The sequence below is a fragment of the Amblyraja radiata genome, chromosome 6 (assembly GCF_010909765.2).
Source record: "Amblyraja radiata isolate CabotCenter1 chromosome 6, sAmbRad1.1.pri, whole genome shotgun sequence".
Lineage (NCBI taxonomy): Eukaryota > Metazoa > Chordata > Chondrichthyes > Rajiformes > Rajidae > Amblyraja > Amblyraja radiata.
Genome location: NC_045961.1, coordinates 19042881 through 19064517, shown reverse-complemented (window position 1 = coordinate 19064517; position 21637 = coordinate 19042881). Strand labels below are relative to the sequence as shown.

General features: G+C 42.4%; 1 protein-coding gene across 3 annotated transcripts in view; it reads right to left on the bottom strand.

The window, feature by feature from the left end:
• atp11a (ATPase phospholipid transporting 11A) overlaps positions 1-21637 on the bottom strand; it is a 165133-nt gene that overhangs the window by 117877 nt on the left and 25619 nt on the right. For all 3 annotated transcript variants that reach the window (XM_033022290.1, XM_033022289.1, XM_033022287.1), the window contains exons 3-10: positions 21197-21286; positions 13982-14062; positions 12937-13044; positions 11972-12097; positions 8831-8934; positions 7050-7100; positions 5893-5957; positions 2809-2890 (exon numbers count right to left, since the gene is read on the bottom strand). In XM_033022290.1, coding sequence (XP_032878181.1) covers positions 2809-2890; positions 5893-5957; positions 7050-7100; positions 8831-8934; positions 11972-12097; positions 12937-13044; positions 13982-14062; positions 21197-21286 — 707 coding nt within the window. The remainder of the gene's footprint in view (positions 1-2808; positions 2891-5892; positions 5958-7049; positions 7101-8830; positions 8935-11971; positions 12098-12936; positions 13045-13981; positions 14063-21196; positions 21287-21637) is intronic.

Here is a 21637-nt window from a genome sequence, read left to right as displayed (position 1 = left end):
TGATGGCTTCCACTGATTGTCGCTGGAAGCTTGCGTCCTTTTCAGGACGGACGATGACAACGAGGTCAACACTTGTAACAAGATGGACACGAAAAGAAGAAGAAGCCTACTTGCTAATTTTCGCTCCAATGAAGTTGGCCCACCATGGTCATGATGATCAGTGGGCACCCATTTGCAATTATTCTATATTCCTGCTCTTGGCAATTCTAGTGCTTGGCTAGACTCTTAAATATCGTTAGTAGAAACAAGGAACTGCAGATGTTGGTTTATACCAAGGATAGAGACACAATACTGGAGTAACTCAGCGGGTCAGGCAGCATCTCTGGAGAGGAATGGGTGATGTTTCAGGTCAGGACCCATCTTCAGACTGGAGCATCTGAAGAAAGATCCCACCCGAAACTTCACCCATCATTTTTCTCTCGAGATACTGCCTGACCCGCTGAGTTACTCCAGTACTTTGTCTTTCTTAAATATCGTGAGTGGCTCTGCTTCCACCACTCCCTCCTGCAGTGTATTCCAGGTACACAGTGAAAACAGTCCGCCACAGATCTCCTTTAACCCCTTAACCCAAATTTACATCCTTTAGTTTTATTCACCTCTATTAAGAGGGAAAAAAAAATCCCAAACTCTAACATTATCTTGGTTCTTGGTTTCTTGGTCCTCCAAAATATTCCAAATGGAATTTAAACTGGAGGTGGTGAAGGGAGGGCTTAAGCCAGAAAGGGTTATTGGGAAGAAAGAGCTACTTTAAATTTAGTTGCATCTGGTTGGGTAACTATAGTTGGGTGGAGATTATTCCATGCTTTAATTGTGCGGGGGAAGAACGAATTGCTGTATACATCTGTCTTTGTAGCTGGGATCACAAATTGGATCGAATGCCCTTGTCTGCTCCTAATTGGTTTGGGTTTGGTGTATATCTTTGCCCTGCATAATTTTATACATCTCAATCATGTCCCCATTTAACCTCCTTCATTTCAGTTAGAACAGACATAGCCTTTCCCATCCCTCGTCATAGCTAAATCTGCCCTTCCCAAACAACATCCTGGTCAATGTCCTTTACATCCTCTCCAGCTCTATGTTAATGGAATTTAATACATAGAAGTCTGAGGTGTTACAATTTTGGAAGGTACACAGTGGGTACACAGGGCTCTGGGGAATGTTGTAGAGCAGAGGGATCTAGGAGTGTAGGTACATACTTCCTTGAAAGTGGCATCACTTGACAGGTTGGTCAAGAAGGCTTTTGGCACATACGCCTTCATCAGTCAGAGTTTGCAGTATTAAAAATTGGGAGGTCATGTTACGGTTGTACGAGACATTGGTGAGGCCACATTTAGGAAAGACGTTTTTAAGCTGTAGAGAATGCAGGATGCAGAGAAGAATTACGAGAATGTTGCCAGGACTCGAGGGCCTGAGCAGTAGGGGGAGCAGGCTAGGACTTGATTCATTGGAGTGCAGTAAGATGAGAGGTAATGTTATAGAGGTGCACAAGATCATGAGAGGAATAGATTGGGTAAATGCACAGTGTCTTTTACCCTGAGTAGAGAAATCGAGAACCAGAAGACATAGGTTTAAGGTGAGGGGGAAAGGGTTTAATAGGAACTGGAGGGGCAACTCTTTTTTTTTAAACACAAATGGTGGTAGGTATATGGAACGAACTGCCGGAGGAAGTGGTCAAGGCAGGTACTTTCACAATGTTTACAAAACATTTAGACAGGTATATGGATAGGTTTAGAGGGGTATGGGCCAAACGCAGGCATGTGGGACTAATGTAGATGGGGCATTTGGACGGCATGGGAAAGTTGGGCTGAAGGGACTGTTTCATGCAGTATGACTCTATTTCATATATTGTAAGTACCAAGGGCCCTAGCATTGATTTATGTTGCATATCATTTGTAATGGGTATTAAAGTGTTGACATTTCTGGTCAAGATCCTGGTGTAGGGTTTCCAAGTTAAACGTTGACAGTTCTTTCAACCCATAGTTTCCAAAGTTTATGCTTGGACTCAAGAGGATATGGGTGAGGCACTAGACAAATACTTTGTATTGGTATTCGTCAAGGAGAAGGGTATGGAAGGTAGCAAGATCAGTGTTCGGTATACTGAAATGTAAGGGCATTTTGAGAGCAAATAGGAGGTGGTATTGAAGCTCCTAAGCTTAAGGTGGACAAGGTAGGGAAGAAAGCATTTGGCATACTTGCCTTCATTGGGAAGAATATTACATACAAAAGCTGAGACATCATGATGCAAAAGTGTAAACCAGCATCTGCAATTCCTTGTTACTATATCCGAATGCAGTTGTACAAGTCTTGGCGAGACACGTTCTGGTCAGCCTGCTGTAGGAAGGATGTCATTAAGTTGGAAAAAGTGCAGAAGAAAGAGTCGCCAGGATGTTTAGTTAGTTAGTTTATTGTCACGTGTACTGAAGTACAGTGAAAAGCTTTTGTTGCATGCTAACTAGTCAGTGGAAAGACTATACATGATTAAGGTTGTCACTTGAATTTACAGGTTTAAGTTACAGGGAGAGGCTGGATCGACTGGGACGTTTTTTCTTTGGAGTGCAGCAGGCTTATTAAAGTATATAAAATGAGTGGAACGGATAAAGTGATTGCTCATTGTCCCCCCCCCCCCCCCCCCCCCCCCCGAGTATAGGATTCTAAAACTAGAGGGCACAAGCTTAAGGTAAGAGTGGATAGATTTGAGATAGGATTCTAAAACTAGAGGGCACAAGCTTAAGGTAAGAGTGGATAGATTTGAGACCCCAGTGTCAAGAATTCCACTCAGTGATATGCAAGGCACAGATAGAACCTTACTTTTCCACAGCAGAACGCTTCTGTGACTTGGATTGATAATTCAATGCCATTTTGGTTTCCATGCCGGTGTATATTGCCACACCTGAAATACAAGCAAACTATTGGAGCAAAATACAAATGATATGTAATACCACTGATGTACACAATTAGCATTCACAATTTTCAGAGATTTTCAATAATTATTCTACTAGATCTTCAACAAGGAGCACAGTTCAGTGACCTATAATTAACTTAATAAAGTCCCACATCTTAGTACGGTTTCAAATCCAGTGATGTTAGTATTACCAAAGGAAGCACTAAAGGCAACCATTGCCCCACTGCAAGCACAATGAGTAAACCCGGTTGCTAATTCTACCTCTGGACGAATATCCCTAGCTAGCTGATAAATAGATGTAGAAAATTCATACAATTTGAATAGAAACTCTGGAAGTTATTCAACTACAATGTTTTGGCAGTTTAATAAACTTAATCTCTGCCTCATGCTATTTCACTATAGATGGCTAGCATTGTCTTCAAACACAAAGTTCAAACCAAGAGCAAAATTCCCTGGAGAAAGTGACGGCCTGATGAGTATATAAGCAAATATAATAATTTAAACTTCATCTGCCATTCAATACAACCAGGACTGATCCTCCAACTCAATACATCTCCATATTTTCCCCTTATTGCCTCTCAGGCCTAGAACTATATCTATAGCTTATCTATGGCAGTCACTGACTTTGGTGGTACAGTCATCCATGGGTCCACTGATCACAGGCCTAAATGACTTGTCCGACAAACTGCGTCTGCACCAGCTTCAGATGCAGGTGAAACATCATCGCTGCACCCAGCCTGATAAGCCCGGTCAGAAGTTTGTAATGCTTCAATGAAGTTTCCTCTTTTAAATAAACTATAAAATAATCAGCTAACCGATCCAGTCTTGTAATTCTAAAAATCAATCTGATGAACCTTTATTAGTACAGAGAAGGTTCACCAGACTGATTCCTGGGATGGCAGGACTTTCACATGAAGAAAGACTGGATAGACTCGGCTTGTAATCGCTAGAATTTAGAAGATTGAGGTGGGATCTTATAGAAACTTACAAAATTCTTAAGGGGTTGGACAGGCTAGATGGAGGAAGATTGTTCCCAATGTTGGGGAAGTCCAGAACAAGGGGTCATAGTGTGAGGATAAGGGGGAAGTCTTTTAGGACCGAGATGAGAACATTTTTTTCACACAGAGAGTGGTGAATCTGTGGAATTCTCTGCCACAGAAGGTAGTTGAGGCCAGTTCATTGGCTATATTTAAGAGGGAGTTAGATGTGGCCCTTGTGGCTAAAGGGATCAAGGGGTATGGAGAGAAGGCAGGTACAGGATACTGAGTTGGATGATCAGCCATGATCATATTGAATGGCGGTGCAGGCTCGAAGGGCCGAATGGCCTAATCCTGCACCTATTTTCTATGTTTCTATGTTTCTATTACATTCTATCCATGCAAGTACATTATTTCTCGAGGATGAATCCAAAATTGCAGACGGTCCTGAAGGTACGATCTTAGAGACCTCCACATCTTCTCCTGATCTCAAACATCCTGCAAAAAAGACCACGGTGTCCTCTGCCTTCTTAATTTCTAGTGTTATTACTGTTATTCAAAATCAAACGCTGCATTTTACTCAAGAATCCAGCATTAGCAATCTCTTAGTGTCTATGTTGAAGTAAACGGTTGTTTTAAATTAAGTGGATTCTCATTGGATTTCAATTCAAGCTGGCAAACCGAGAAAGAGTTGTTCAGAAGCCAGGTGCTAATGAAGTGTTGTTCATCTTGTTTCCCAAACATGCATATTTAAAATTGAATATTTAAGCTCAAGATGCCAGTTCCAGAAATCCAACAGAAATCCCAGCTTAAATTCATCTGAAGCATCTTGATAACTCCCACAGCCTGAGATGTCAACTATTTCCCTAACCAAAGATGACACCTGATCTACCGAGTATATAGAGCAAGGAAGATGTTAGAGACATCTTATGAAAATCAGCAAGAAAGACAATTCAACTGAAAATTTGAAAAAAAATCATTAATACTCAGTATGCTCACATTTCTAAATCCAAATGTTATTAGTTATTTATGTTATGACATCGGTTGGAAGCTGCATAACAAATCTCGTTGCGCTTATATGCAATGACAATAAAATATATTATTATTATTATTATTAAAAACTAAAGAAGCAGAGGTAACAGATATTCAGCTGCTTGGGTTACCCTGGCACCCAAGATTACAACCAATTCTCTACCTCATACTTACAATCCTATCCAATTCCACATTCCTTTATTCTGACACATTTTCAAAATAATTAAGTGCTTAAAAGTATTTCATAGGCAATACGACATCTTTAGCTTGTGAACAGCACTTTTTAAAATGCATATTTTTTATTTTTTCAAACTAAAGCAGTTAAACAATTCATAACCAGTTTCATTGTACTAAAGGTACACAAAAATGCTGGAGAAACTCAGCGGGTGCAGCAACATCTATGGAGCGAAGGAAATAGGCGACGTTTCGGGCCGAAACCCTTCTTCAGACTGTATGGGGGGTGGGGGGGGAGAAGGAAGGAAAAAGGGAGGAGGAGGAGCCCGAGGGCGGGGGGATGGGAGGAGACAGCTCGAGGGTTAAGGAAGGGGAGGAGACAGCAAGAGCTAGCAAAACTGGGAGAATTCAACGTTCATGCCATCCGGACGCAAGCAACCCAGGCGGAATATGAGGTGCTGTTCCTCCAATTTCCGGTGTTGTACTAAATTTGTCATTGTACTAAAATTTGTTCAGGCTTCTGCAAATCATAAATCAGGCTTCCTGGCTTTGATAGCAAGGTGGGGATCCAACATTATGAATTTGTATATCATTGCTGCTTCTGTGTTCAGCTTGGCAAACATATTCTTGAACACAAGATGCTGGGACATGTATAGGAGTCAACAGGATTGCCATACCAAGACAGCACTTACAGCTGACCCAAACATTATAAACCACATACACAGACTGAACAGAGAAAAGTCAATACACATCATGATGAGTGGAGCAACATGTACATTTGTGGTACAAAATGAAAAGGGGTTTTACCATAAACAATCTTGGTATTTTTTAATGTTGCTCCTCTTAGCAGGACATTTTCGGATCCCAAAGGCCTGTAGAAAGTTTCAACAAGTTATTGGCAAGCTAGACTTTTACATGACAAGTTTTAGAAATTGAGAACCTAGCAAAGTTCCTCAGCCTAGGTGAGCTTCACTTACAGATGTCTCTCACTCAGACAACGAGGGGGAAAGTATGGATCAAATCGTACTAGTTAAGCACAGGATGCCCCAAAGTAACTGAAGGATTATGATGGATTGATTTGGTTGTAGAAGATCAAGGGGAAATAATAGACGAGATGGAGCAAGAACATACAATAAAGCATATTTTCTAACACCAGGTAAATGCATGAACCAAAAAAGAGAAAAAAGAGTGAACTGCTCCCACCATTGGAAATCTATTGCCTATTTGTCTATAACGTTGCCTATTTCCTTTGCTCCATAGATGCTGCTGCACCCGCTGAGTTTCTCCAGCACTTTGTCTACCTTCGATTTTCCAGCATCTGCAGTTCCTTCTTAAACACTTTGTCTACTCCACTGCGAAATCTCCTCAAGGTATGCCTACTTTGAAGAAGTTCACCTCCTCCCTCCAAAGACAGTTTTACAACCTCCTCTCTGACAGAAACGTTGCCTATTTCCTTCGCTCCATAGATGCTGCTGCACCCTGTGAGTTTCTCCAGCACTTTTGTCTACATTGGAAATCTATTGCCAGTTCTCGGGCTCACTAGATTTTTTTTGGTATACAGGGCAAGAGGGTGGTGTAGCTCACAGAGCTAGTCCCTCATTGCTGCAGCTATTCAGTTCCCATGATGACCTCTGGCGCTGTTGCATGTTCTCGCTGTGACAGTATGGTTTCCCCATATATTCTGTTCTGGTTTTCTTCTAAGGAACATTCAAGGGTTCGTACATTAACTTGCTGAGGGCAATTGCCCCCAGGGTATTGGCAAGTACCAGAATCTGGGTGAAATTAATGGGAATAAGGAAAGAATAAAATTGATTAAATGTAAATAGGTGTTTGATAGTCAGTGTGGGTTTGGTGGCTGAAGGGCAAGTTTCCATGCTGTACAACTTGAATACTAATAATTCGTCAATGTTCAGTCCTGATTTTTAAGGCATTAAATATTTCAGGATAAAATAAGTTCTACTTACCTTGCAATTGGCCCCTCCGACTCATGGTAAATATTGATACGGCCAACGAAACTGCAAGTATAAAAAAAGCATCCCAAATAATACGGTTAGTGAGATTTACTGAAATTAGAGAAAAGGTCCAGAGACCACACATCTCATCCACCACACATCTCCTCCACCACCATCACGCACTGTGGCAGGGGGGATAATGTTATAGAGCACAGAAAGACAGCCTTCAGTCCAACTTGCCCAAGCCGACCAAGATGCCCATATACGTTTGTCCCATCTGCCCACATTTGGCCGATATCGCTCTAATCCTTACATATCCACGTACCTGTCGAAATGTCTCTTAAATGTTGTTGCAGTACCTGCCTCAACTACCTCTTCAGGACATAATGGTCAGGGTGGGACTGGGAGGGGGAGTTAAAGTGTCCAGCAACCGGGAGATCAGGTAGGTTCAGGCAGACTGAGGGTGTTCAGCGAAATGATCGCCAAGCCTGCGCTTGGTCGCTCCGATATACAGGAGTCCACACCAAGAACAGCGGATACAATACATGAGTTTGGAGGAGGTGCAAGTGAACCTCTACATCATCTGAAAAGACTGTCGAGGTCCTTGGACGGAGTCGAGGGGGGAGGTATAGAGACAGGTGTTGCATCTCCTGCGGTTGCAAGGGAAAGTACCTGAGGAGGGGATGGGATGAGTTGACCATGGAGTTGCGGAGGGAACGGTCTCTGCGGAATGCGGAAAGGGGTACAGATGTGGCTAGTGGTGGGATCCCGTTGGAGATGGCGAAAATGTCGGAGGTTTACGTGCTATATTATTTGACAGTCTGTCTCCTGTGATGGAGACGGCGAGATCAAGAAATGGTAGGGAAATATCGGAGATGGTCCAAGTGAATTTGAGTGCAGGATGGAAATTAGTAGTTAGTAGTAAAGTTAATGAAGTCAGTGAGTTCTGCATGGGTGCAGGAGGTAGAGTTTGGGGAAAGGGCCAGTGTATGCCTGGAACACTGGAAGATTTTTGTCAAAGCGCCCACAATCTCTCTTGCCTCTCTCAATAATCTAGAGAGATACCATTGGGCCCTGGGGATTTATCCACCTTAATGCACTTCCAAGAGCCCCAACACTTCCTCCTTTTTAATCTCAAAGTGCCCTTGCATATTAGTGTTCTCCACACTGATCTCACTGTCCTCCATGTTCATCTTATTGATGCATACAGATGCAAAGAACTCATTTCGTACCTCACCTACATCCACTGACTCCAAGCATGTCCACTCATTTATCCTTGTGCTGCCTATCTGTGTAGGTGAGTGACAGATATTTGGGATGAGAACAAGGGAGAGGAGGGAATATGGGAAGGGCAAAATGGGATTAATTGTAGGGTTAGTAAAAATGCTACTTAATGCTCATTGCATACTGTGTATGTTTCTGTACTGTATGAATGTCTATCCATATCTTTTAATCTTTCACAAATTAAGTAAAGTTAAACAAAGTGAATGGCCTAATTTTTCCCAGTGTTATTTTATTTTCACTAGGTCCTTGGCCATGCACCTAAGGATTAGAACATTTTAGACCACAGGATATGTGATTGGAATATTAAAGGATATAAGGATTGAAATTCGATTCTGGAATACTAAAGGGTGCGGGAAATGAGGAATTAAAGTAAATAGGAAATCAAAGGCTGCGTGGATAAAAGAGTTGGTGTCATTAGGCTGGGTAAATTACAAAAAGAGGTACACGATTAGTGAGGAACCACCCACCCTTTACTGTCACTGCTGACCCCAATCCACACGGTCACTCACTTGTACAAATCAGGTTGGGGCTGCTCACATTCAATTGTGGCATTCAAAGTGTCCAATTCTTCCTCAGTTTGCAAAGATTTTGTTTCTTGAGCAGCATGGTATGTCTGAAATAAGAAATGCTCATTTTTTAATATTTGTTCGCACTTAGATACATCTGAGGTACAAATCCAGCAATGTCCTTAATCACAGTGTAAGCAGGTTGCACTAGGGGAGAGCAACTGAATGTAGCATAACTTGTGGGGAATATTTGCAGGCAAATGGTAAAAGGAAAACAATTTAAAGTGGTAACCTTTATACCATTGTTTTTCAAATGATGCATGGTCATTTTATTTAAAAAAATACTGCAGCATACGACCTGTTGAAGCAATGCAGATGTTACATCAAAAAAAGGACACAAAGTCTGGAGTCCACTCAGCAGGTCAGGGATCATCTCTGGAGAACCTTGATAGGTGTATTTTTAAACTAAGTGACACTATACATTTTATCGATGGCACAATTGATATAATAACATACAAAACTCAACGAAAGTCAAAAAGAAAAACATTCCAAAGCCAGGTTTTCTGTTCTTAAAACAGATTGAACATGAAGCAACCAGAGCACATAAACTGCAGGGAATGGGTCAAAATCAAAAAGATGAGCACAAACAATTTCAGTGATCACAAAAACAGCTAACACATCTGGTGAAAAAAAAAATCTGCTGGTGGAACTAAGTAGATCATAGAGTGATACAGCACAAACACAGGCTCGTAGGCCAACTCGCTGATGCCAACCAAGATGTCCCATTCAAGTTGGTTCAGTTTGCCCGCATTTTGATGCCACTTTCAAGGAACTGTACACCTGTACTCCTAGGTCCCTCTGCTCTCCAACACTCCTACCAGCTCTGCCCTACACTTTAACAGGAACATGCTGCTTTGAACTCTCACTATCATACTCTTAAAAGCATCCCACTTTCTAGAGGTCCTTTTTCCACAAACAACCTACTCAATCAAGTTTGTGTCTAATCCACCAAAGATGGACTTGCCCCAATTCAGAACTTTAACCTGTGGACCAGCCCTGTCCTCATCAATAACAATAAGAAAACTGTAGTCGCTGGCCCTTCCCAATTTCCAAAGAGTAGGCCCCTTGTAGGGCCCCGTACATATTGGTTAAGAATATATTTTTTTGTACACATTTGACAAATTCCACCCCATCTAAACCCTTGACATGATGGCAGTCCCAGTCAATACTGGGAACGTTAAAATACCCAACTATGACAGCCCTATTAGGCTAGCAGCTGCCTGCAATCTCCTGGCATGTTTGTTCACTCTCAACTAGGTGATCATCCCCTTTTTATTTTTCAGTTCCACCCACTAACTTCATTAGACAAACCATCAGTAATGTCATTTCCAAATACTGCTATGTTGGTCTCCTTGATTGGTAAGGCAACCCCCCCCCCCCCCCTACTCGTTTACCCCACCTCTATCTTGCCTACAGCACCTGTACCCTGGAACCTTCAGCTGCCAGTTCTGTCTCTTCCCTAGTCAGGTTTCTGTAATGGCTATAACATCCCAATAGCACTACCTATCCACGACGCGAGTTCATCTACCTTACCAGTCAGTACTTTCTTGTATTGAAATAATTGCAAGTAATAGCCCTGTCCCACTGTACGAGTTCATTCAAGAGCTCTCCCGAGTTTTAAAAAAAATCAAACTTGTGGTAAGCACATAGAATGAACGTAGCGGGTACGTCAGAGCTCGGGGGCGTCTCTTAGCGGCTCGTAACGCTAACAGCAGGTACTCGGGAAACGCGGTAAGCTCGGGAAGACACGTGAAGATTTTTCAACATGTTGAAAAATGTCCACGAGAGCCCCGAGTACCGACGAGCGGCCATTACCGTAAATCTCCGAGTTTGAATCAGGGCAAACTCGGGAGAACTCTTTGAATGAACTCGTACAGTGGGACAGGGCTTTTAATCCAATAGTCCTTCCTCACTCCCTGCTGTGCTCCTGCCTATCATGTCCATGGAACTTTCTTTCATCACCTTCCACACCGACTTCCAGCCTCTCAGTCCATCCCGTAGCAGCAGAAAACCTGACTACCAGGATATTGGTTCCCCTCCAGTTCAGGTACAAGCCATCCCTCTTGTACAGGTCATCTCTGCCCCAGAAGGGATTCCAGAGGGCCATAAATCTGAATCCCTGTCCCCTACACTAGTTCTGCAACCAGGCATTCTCCTGTCCTATCTCCGTGTTCTTCCACTCACTACAACATAGCACTGGGAACAATCCAGAAATTATTACCCTCAAGGTCCTGCAATTTAAACTTTTGTTTCATGCCCCGTATTCATTCCGCAAGACATTATCCCCTTTCCTACCCATGTCATTTGTACCAACTTCTGGCTGCTCCCCCCCTCTCTTAGAATGTTCTGCAGTCACTCCAAGACATCAGGGACCCTGGTATCACGGAGACGCCAGTCCATTCTGGAGTCCCAATTGCCGCCACAGAATCCCTTATTAGTCCATCTAATTAGTGTCTCCTATCATTGCTTTGCCCGACATCCTTTCCCCACTGTGCCTCAGAACCAGACTTGATGCCACAGGCCTGATTGCTGCTGAAGCAGGTCATACAAATTGGAAACAGTCCCTTTGGCCAACTCGTCCATACCAACCAAGATGTCCCATCTAAGCTAACCCCATTTCCCATGTTTGGCCCATATCTCTTTAAACCTTAGGTACACAAAAATGCTGGAGAAACTCAGCGGATGCAGCAGCATCTATGGAGCGAAGGAAATAAGCAACGTTTCGGGCCGAAACCCTTCTTAATCTCTTTAAACCTTTCCTATCCGTGTACTGCCCATGTGTCTTTTGAAATGTTACCTGCCTCAACAACCTCCTCTGGCAACTTGTTCCATATACCCACTACCCTCGGAGTGAAAGTCACATGGCCTGACGATATATTGGCTTCAGATCAAATTGAAAATTTGGCAAATATCAATGTGCTAAATTACTTGGCACAAAATGTGACAACAGAGCTGGGCAAATCAATTATGTTATAAGTATGGCCTCTTCTAATTAAAACGGAATTGGAATGGATAAAAATAGAATTAAAATGGAAGTCATTCATCTAGCTAAGTTCTACAGTTAGATGTCCGCTCAGAAAATACCTTGGTGCTCGACTCGCCATCCAGGCTTGCTGTAGTGACATAACATGTTCCATTGGCACTTGAGGATAAGAAGACCATGTCACAAGCAAAGGTTTCATTCTCTTTGGTCATCACAATGTCACCAACCTGCAGATAGATTGTCCTGTTAATGAAAGGTGAGTTTCTCTCCCTCACTATCTTTCAAAAACCTTCAACTCCTCTCCCTCATCCCAACCCAAATGCTCCAGTTTCCCCCCAGTTCTCAGCTGTAATCCCCAGCCCAATTCTCAGGCACTCTGCTGCTTCTTATGCCCCTGTCCCACTTAGGAAACCTGAACGGAAACCTCGGGAGACTTTGCGCCCCGCCCAAGGATTCCGTGCGGTTCCCGGAGGTTTTTGTCAGTCTCCCTATTGGTCGAAAGTGGTTTCCGCTTCTTCTACGTTCCGGCGATTATTTCAAAAATTGGTTGGTTGTCAGAGGTTGCAGGTGGTTACCGGAGGTTGCAGGTAGTGGAAGGTAAGACCTTCCACTACCTGCAACCTCCGGCAACCACCTTCAACTAGCATCGCAACCGGCTTCGACTAAAAAATTACCGATTTTTAAAACGGCAACCTATTTTTAGCCTCCGCCGGTTTTTAATTTTTTGAAATAATCGCCGGAACATAGAAGCGGAAACCACTTTCGACCATTAGGGAGACTGACAAAAACCTCCGGGAACCGCACGGAAACCTTGGGCGGGGCGCAAAGTCTCCAGAGGTTTCCGTTCAGGTTTCCTAAGTGGGACAGGGGCTTTAGTCTTGTGCTTCAGCTTTGCCCACCACCCACCAAATCTCGACCCATTCAGAGCCAGAGCACCATCATCCCGCTGTCATCAGTCCCCTCTCAGTCACTCAACCATAACTTCCACTTCACCACCCCAACCCATGCATCCTCTAAACTAGCCTCTTCACTCATGGCAATGTAGATATTTCAGCAATTTCCTTACTTGCACTTTGTAACTCTGCTTTTGAACCAACTTGCCATCCTGGATGATGTGAACAGGGCATTTATTCACTGCATTATCTGCTTTATGCCGAAGCCAATCTTCATAACCCTGTCACGGGAGAAAGAATACATTGGATTGGATGCAAATACCCCCAAATAAAACTTCACAATCTCCAATTACTCCGAGCAAAATCCAGATTCCATAAGTTGAGTAATAAGTCAGAATATGTTTGCGATAAAAGGCAATAAATCCATTGCTGCTGTGGTCCTGATTGTTTTTTTAGGAAACCCTCTACCCCCATCTCCAGCAAAACTCAGAGCCCTTCTCCTGTACAATAGCCTACTGAAAGAGGCTCAATCAAGTCCAAAATTGTCAATGCAATCACAAAGGGACTGCTTCTTTACACGTTTTTGATTCATCTGCTAGTCACCAGAAGTAACTCCTTGGGACATTTACTTACATTAAATTAAAAAAGTGTCAATGCTTGACACAATTATGCACTCTGTGCAATATGTTATTAAAAAGAGCTTGATGCTGTCAATTTATAGAGAAAGAATGGACCAAGAAAAGTCTCTCTATAGTTCGACAATCTAGTGAAAAGTCAATTCATCTCACTGCCTGCTAGATAGAAACAGGAAGAGAAATTGAAACCTAGGAGTTTGTTACACAAAAGGAGGAAGAGCCAGGTCAGAACTGAGCACAGCCTGCTATTAAATTAGACCTTGATAATCAGATTCTCAATTGCGTCAATATGATGTGATTCCACAAACTTTAACTGATGTCAGTCTAACCTACTGACGTCAGTCACAGTATAAAAAACCCCATCAATGCCCAGTCTGACAGCCTTCTGGGTAAGGCACCCCCCCCCCCCACAGACACACACAAAACCCTACCCGCCACGACCAATTTACTCGTATTTAAACTATTGTTATTTTTAATTCCATCCTTCAAATCAATTATCTTCTACTTCTGATATGCCTAAGGGCAAAAGAGTAGGGGTGAGCCAGGGTGTTGCAAAGAAAATAATGTTGTTTCCAGAGCGTACCTGTTTGACTGCGGTCACTATGATGACAAAGAATAATGGAAGTCCACTTGTTACTGGACTGGTCGGAGTATCAATGATCAGCTGAAAATAAAAGCAAGGTTTTAATTAAATTTAAAAGGTGTATTTCTTACTTACTAATTTTAGAGAAAATCTAAAATTGCCAGATGATTGCCTGAGTATTGTCATTTATTCAAAATCTCATTAAAAAAAAATAAAGAACTTTAAAGGAAAAAAATGGATGCAGAAATAGGTCATCTCTATTCCTTACTCCTATATTAATTTACCTCTTAATGGAGGCTAACATGTCGCTTGCTGTATGTTGCACCTGTATATTGGCACTACCACCACCCAATGTTTCACCATTTAATAAATGCTCAATTGCCTTGTTAGATGCAGCAAATGACCCCATATTATATGCCATGTTCTCACGCATTGATTTAGCCAGCCCATATTCTGTCAACACCGCTTTACATCTTTTATATATGCAGAGAATAGAACAATATGGATTATCCACTGGCAGATAAGAGATGGTCTTGGCATTATGATTGGCACAGACATTGTGGGCCAAAGGGCCTGTTTTGTCCTGTACTGTTCCATGTTCCAATATGTGTTTATACTTTCGGAGTTATGGACTAGTCTTGAAACGGCTCTCACGTCAGATGTGTCAAGTCAAGTCAACTTTATTTGTCACATACACATACAAGATGTACAGTGAAATGAAAGTGGCAATGCCTGCGGGATTGTGCAAAACAACAGAACAACAGAACAGAACGGAAGCAGTATTTACATTAAAAAAAGACACAACAGTAATTAGTCCCTGGTGAGATCAGAGTTTACAGTCCTGATAGATAGCCTGTGGGAAGAAACTCCGTCTCATCCTCTGTTTTCACAGCGTGACAGCGGAGTCGTTTGCCTGACCGTAGCAGCTGGAACAGTCCGTTGCTGGGGTGGTAGGGGTCCTTCATGATGTTGCTGGCTCTGGATCTGCACCTCCTGGTGTATAGGTCCTGCAGGGGGGAGGAGTGTAGTTCCCATGGTGCGTTCGGCCGAACGCACTACTCTCTGCAGAGCCTTCCTGTCCTGGGCAGAGCTGTTGCCAAACCAGAGAGATGTTTACGGTCAGGATGCTTTCCACTGCACCAGAGTAGAAGGGTTGAAGGATCTTCAGATAGACTCTGAATTTCTTCAGCTGTCTGAGGTGGTAAAGGCGCTGCCTTGCCTTTCTCACCAGTACGGCAGTGTGTGTTGTCCATGTCAGATCCTCTGTGATGTGGACTCCCAGGTATTTAAAGCTGCTCACCCTATCCACAGTAGTCCCATTTATCCCCAGTGGCATGTACGTCCTCGGTTGTTGTGCCCACAAAGTCCACAATCAGCCTCCTCTTGAATGTCACAATTAGTTTTTGTGACATTCATAATAATAATAATAATAATAATAATAATAATAATAATAATAATAATAATAATATTTTATTGTCATTGCACATAAGTGCAACGAGATTTGGGTTTGCAGCTTCCATCCGATGTCATAACTTAAATAACTAATAACATTTAGATTTAGATACCCCGAGAACATGGTTCTGCAACCAGGCATTGTCTGTGCGACGTGACCATCCGAGGGAGACAGAGGAGGAGGCTGTTGTTCTGACACCAGAGTACCAGGTCAGCCACCTCCTCCAGGTAGGCCTTCTCATCGTTATCGGAGATCAGGCCCACCACCACAGTGTCATCAGCAAACTTGATGGAGTTGGAGCTGAACCTGGCCACACAGTCATGTAGGGGGCTGATGACGCAACCCTGGGGGGATCCTGTGTTAAGGGTGAGGGGGTTGGAGGTATGTATCCCCATCTTGACCACCTGGGGCCTGGCGTACGTACCCGATAACAATTGCTTCCAGTGTATATTCCCGAGCACTATCCCACAAGTATCAGCCTTCTCCCAATTCTAAACAATCATAAAACTTATGGCGTAATAATCTCACTATCCCCAAAATGCACTTCCACTGAAACGCAAGTCACCTGGCCAGGTTTATTCCCAACACAAGGTCAAGTATATTCCCTTCTCGGGTTGGACTATCTTTATGCTGTTTCAAGAAACCCTCAGATAGCCCTCTTAGGGTGGCAGAGTGGCCCAGAAGGGCAGCACAGTGGCACAGCAATGGAGACCAGCGCCAGAGACCAAGGCTCGATCCTGACTATGGGTTCTGTCTGTACGGAGTTTGTACGTTCTCCCCGTGACCGCGTGGGATTTCACCGGATGCTCCAGTTTCTTCACACACTCCAAACCAGTGTAGGTTTGTAGGTAAATTGGTTTCAGGAAAAAAAATTGTAAATTGTTCCGTGTGTGTAGGAGAGCGCTAGTGTATGGGACGATCGGCAGTCGCCATGGTCTCAATGGGCCAAAGGGCCAGGTTCTGCACTGTATCTCTAATGTAAATTAAAGTATAGTAATACACCTCACAAATTCTGCCCCATCTAAGCCTTTGGCACTGAATAAGTCCCAGTCAATATTGGGGAAGTTAAGGTCACCCATTAAGACAACCCTGTGGCTTGGGCATCTTTCAGTAATCTGTTCCTCTCTGTCACGCTTCCTATTATGGGGCCTATTGTACAATCCTATTACTTGCACCTTTCTTATTTCTAAGCTCTGAACATATCGTCTCCCTGATCGGTTGAGCCACTCTCTCCTCTTTTGCACCTTCCTCCTACTTACAATCCCACTCAGTTTAGCAACAGCAGAAAATGTTCAAACATGATTTGGCCAAGGCCACCATGTATCACTAATATAGATTATGAAATGCTGAGCCTTAAACACCCATCGCTGTGGTACCACCACTTGCACGGCCTGCCAACCTAAGAATGAATAGTTATTCCCATTCTATATTTGCAACCAATACTACACTCACTGCGACCGTGTGCATTTGCTCTTGGTTTCATCTCACATTCTAAAGGCATACTTTAGAAGTTGGAAGTTTCAGGTCGACATTTCAGGGCGAGAGCCGGATGCCGGGTCTCAAGCCAAAACGCAACCATCAACATGCTTCCATAGATGCTGCTTGACTAAGTTTATGCCCCAGATACCACCATCTGCGTTCACTTTATCTCCTGATTACTGTAAATTGGATGGGTGGTGGGAGAATCAGCAGATATGAAAAAAAAAATGTCACTGGAAAAAAGTAACGGATTTCGATTGATGGGCTGGTCAGGGATCAGCTTGGAAATGATAGGTTGAATGGCCTCCATCTGTGCCATGTGAACAATCTGAATCAAATCTAAATCTATGTCAGTACATTACCCAGTTCCACATGCTCTAACCTCGACATGCAACTTCCTATCAAACACTGAAAATTCCAATGCATTACAATCACTGTGTGTCCCCATATCTATTCCACATCCTCAAGGAACTGTAGCAGATTAGTCAAACATGATTTTCCATTCATTAATCCATTTTATCTTTGATCAATTCTTTCTATTTGGCACTGCGCATTAGAAGATATTTATTTTACACCAAATGCATGATTTTAAATGCCACCACTGAAAGACACGTTGACTGATAACTCCCATTTAACTACAGACACATTTCTTTCATAGTTTCCTTTGTTTAAGAAAGGAAGTTGAGAGAATCCATGGGACTATAGGCCGGTGAGCCTCACGTCAGTGGTAGGGAAAGTACTGGAGCTAATTCTTCAGAAGAGGATTTACTCCCATCTGGACGAGAATGGGCTAATTAGGGATAACCAACACATCTTTGTAACTGGCAGGTGAGGCCTTACCAACTTGATTGAGTTTTGTTTGAGGTGACAATGGAGATTGATGAAGGTGGAGCAGTGGATGTTGCATACATAGATTTTAGTTAAGCTTTTGATAAGGTCCCTCATGGTAGGCCGTTCCAGAAGATTATGATGTACAGGATTCACGATGACTTGGTGTATGGAATCAGAAATTGGTTTAATCATAGAAGATAGAGGGTTGAGGTGGAAGGTAAATAGTTTGGCTGGAGGTCTGTGACCAGTGGAATTCCGCAAAGATCTGTGCTGGAACCTCTGCTGTTTGTGAGATATATATATATATATATAATATGAGCCAGATGTAATTGTCGGGTTGGAGAGTACATTTGCTGATGACAGCAAAATTTTAGGAATTGCAGACAGCGAGAAATGCGGTCAGAAGGTACAGCAAAATATAGATCAGCTGCAGAAATGGACGGTGAAATGGCAAATGGAGTTTAACCTGAGCAAGTGTGAGGTGTTGCACTTGGGAGGGTTGAATGCAAGGAGAGACTATGCAGGTAATAGCAAGACCCTTAATAGCAATGATGTGCAGAGGAATCTTGGAGTCCACATAACTTCATAGCTCACTAAAGGTGGCAACACAAGTAGATAGAGTGGTATAGATGGTGTATGGTATGCTTGTTTTCATTGCTAAGTGCAAGAATCAGGAAGTCATGATGCAGATCCATAATACTTTTGTTCGGCTGCATTTGGAGTATTGCGTAGAGTTCTGGTTGCACCATTACGGGAAAGATGTGGAAGATCTGGAGAGGCAGAGGAGGTTTACCGGAATCCTGCCTGGATTAGAGGGTTTCGGCTACATGGAGACGCTGGATAGACTTGGATTGTTTTCTCTAGAATGTCAGAGGTTGAGGGATGATGATAGGTGTTTATAAAATTATGAGAGGCGTAGAGAGCATAGAGTCAGACCCTTTTTCCCCAGGATGGAAATGTCCAACACTAGTGAGCACAGCTACAAGGTGAGAGGGGGAAAATTTAATGGAGATGAATGGGGCAAGTTTATTTTAATACAGTGAATGGTGGGGACCTGGTATACATTGCCTGGGGTGCTGGTGGAGGCAGATACAATAGTGGTGATTAAGAGTCTTTTAGATGGGCACATGGAAGTACAGGGAATAGAGGGATATAGACATGTACAGGCAAATTAGATTAGTTTTACCCGGCATCATTTTCGCCATTAACATTCTGGGCCGAATGGCCTGTTTCTGTGCTGTATTGATTTAGGTCATTCAAAGACTATTTCACATTGAATGCCACCACTTTAAAAATCATAGGAACAATCATATGGTCATTCTTCCACAAAGAAGTTTTGTCTATTTTATGATGAATTAAAAATGGAAATAAAGTGCAGATGATGGAAGTATGAAATAAAAATAGAAGGTAGACAAAAATGCTGGAGAAACTCAGCGGGTGAGGCAGCATCTATGGAGCAAAGGAATAGGTGACGTTTCGAGTCAAGACCCTTCTTCAGTCACCCGCTGTGTTTCTCCAGCATTTTTGTCTGCCTTCGATTTTTCCAGCATCTGCAGTTCTTTCTTAAATAAAAATAGAAGATGCTTTAAAAATAGTCATTAGGTCAGTCAACATCTACGCCAGGTTATCAATTAATCTTTACTCTTGCACAAAATACATTCCAAAATAGCCTTTTCGCCAGTTAGTTCCTCAACATATTGATCAAATAAAATGCATCTCGTACAGTATTCATTCCTTAGTCATCTATCACTTTATTACATTTTTTTTTGCCCCAGTCTATTGATAAGTTTAAAACTCTCATGACGTGCACCTCTAAATTTCCCCAATTTATGCCACGCCCAATATTATAACTACTGTTTGTTAGCCTATAAATATCTTCCATCAATGTTTCCTTGCTTTGGCCATTTCTTGGCTTAATCCAAATTCCAGTTCTACATCAGGATTTTTGTCAAACAAAGATCAGCACTGCATAAATCTCTGCCTTTCTTAATAATGCTACACCAGTACTGCTACACCAGTAATGTAATGCTACACCAGTTCCGTTTCCATTTCTTTTTGTGTCAAATACCCTGAAATATTTATTCCCAGTTTTATTACCCAACAGCTACAATATTCACTGAAAAAGGGTCCCAACCAGAAATGTCACCCATCCATTCCCTCCAGACCCGCTGAGTAACTGCAGCACGGTGCTTTGCATTACATTATTCTTGTTTTCTTCCATTTGTGACATTAACAAACATAGTCTGAAAACTCAAAATATTTGCACGTTTAATTTTGTCATTGTATCAATTTTCCTCCTTTGCCACTTAGCTTCTCCTTTTCGTTATTTCACTTCCTAATTTCCTCTTTTACTTTGTTTCTCTTTCCTGGATTCGCTGGATTACCATTGAGAAGATGGTATAGGAGTCTGAAAACGCTGACCACCAGGATTCAGAAAAGTTTCTTCTCAACAACTATCAGGTTCTTGAACATTGCATAACACGAACCTGAGCTATGAACTTCAATATATTGTCTGGTTGTATTAAGGATGGTGGGGGGAGGGGGTTGCACTTGTATTGTGGTTATTAACATTTAATTTCTGGGTTAATGGTAATTTTTTTGTCACATGTATCTGGACACAGTAAAATCATATTAAACGTAAAATGATACATTGGTACAAAAGTGCAACAATTATAGTTCAAGAATAGTTTACTTTACTGAGGCAGTACATAAAGAATCACCACTTTTCTGATGGCACCTTAAAGCCCTGTCCCACTGTACGAGTTCATTCAAAGAGTTCTCCTGAGTTTGCCTGGATTCAAACTCGGAGATTTACGGTAATGGCCACTCGTCGGTACTCGGGGCTCTCGTGGACATTTTTCAACATGTTGAAAAATCTTCACGAGTCTTCCCGAGCTTACCTGCCATTAGCGAGTCTTCCCAAGTACCTGCCGTTAGTGTTACGAGCCGCTAAGAGACGTCCCCGAGCTCCGACGTACCCGCTACGTTCATTCTCCGCGCTTACCACGAGTTCGATTTTTTTTTACTCGGGAGAGCTCTTGAATGAACTCGTACAGTGGGACAGGGCCATTATGCCCTTCAAGTTTAAAAAAAAGTATTATCTAGTCCTTACAGCCCATTGCTTGACAGCAGCACTGGTTCAGTGTTGGATGGGTCTGCCTGGCCTTGCAATGCTCTCCATATCCTCTACCACTGCACTGATGCCCCTTATCGTTGCAGGTTATTATATATCATCTACGTGTCATCCGTTTACAACCCCTTATGGTGTTACAAGTAAGAATTTCAGAGTCCTGTTGTCAGGACATACGACATTAAACACCCTTGACAATTGACATCCCATTCCCCTGCCAAGCCAATTTAAACCCTCTCCGATATAGCTTTCACTGTCAAATAATATAAGCTCTCAAAAAGAGATAAATTGATTTTTGAATGAATGATTGAGCTGTACATACCTGAACGAGAAATATGATCAGGAAATAGAAGTTAGCAATTCTTCTAAATTGTTCAAACAAGTTTTTGGGAAAGAAATTCCAGAAAGTATACTGTTTGGGTAAGAAGAGAAAGTAGTTTAGTTTAGTTTATCGTCACATGTACCAACGTACAGTGAAAAGCTTTTGTTGCGTGCTTACCAGTCAGCGGTAAGACAATATGTGATTACAATCGAGCCATTCACAGTGTGCAGATACATGATAAAGGGAATAACATTTAATGCAGTAAAGCCCGATCAAAAATAGTCCGAGGGTCTATGAGGCAGATAGTAGTTCAGGACTGTTCAAAAGTTGTGGTGGGATGGTAATAAAAACAAGACAATAATCAAATTAAAACAGCATCCACACTAATGGCAAATATTAATTAAAACATTTATCCAGCCGCAGTTGGATGCGAGGGAAAGA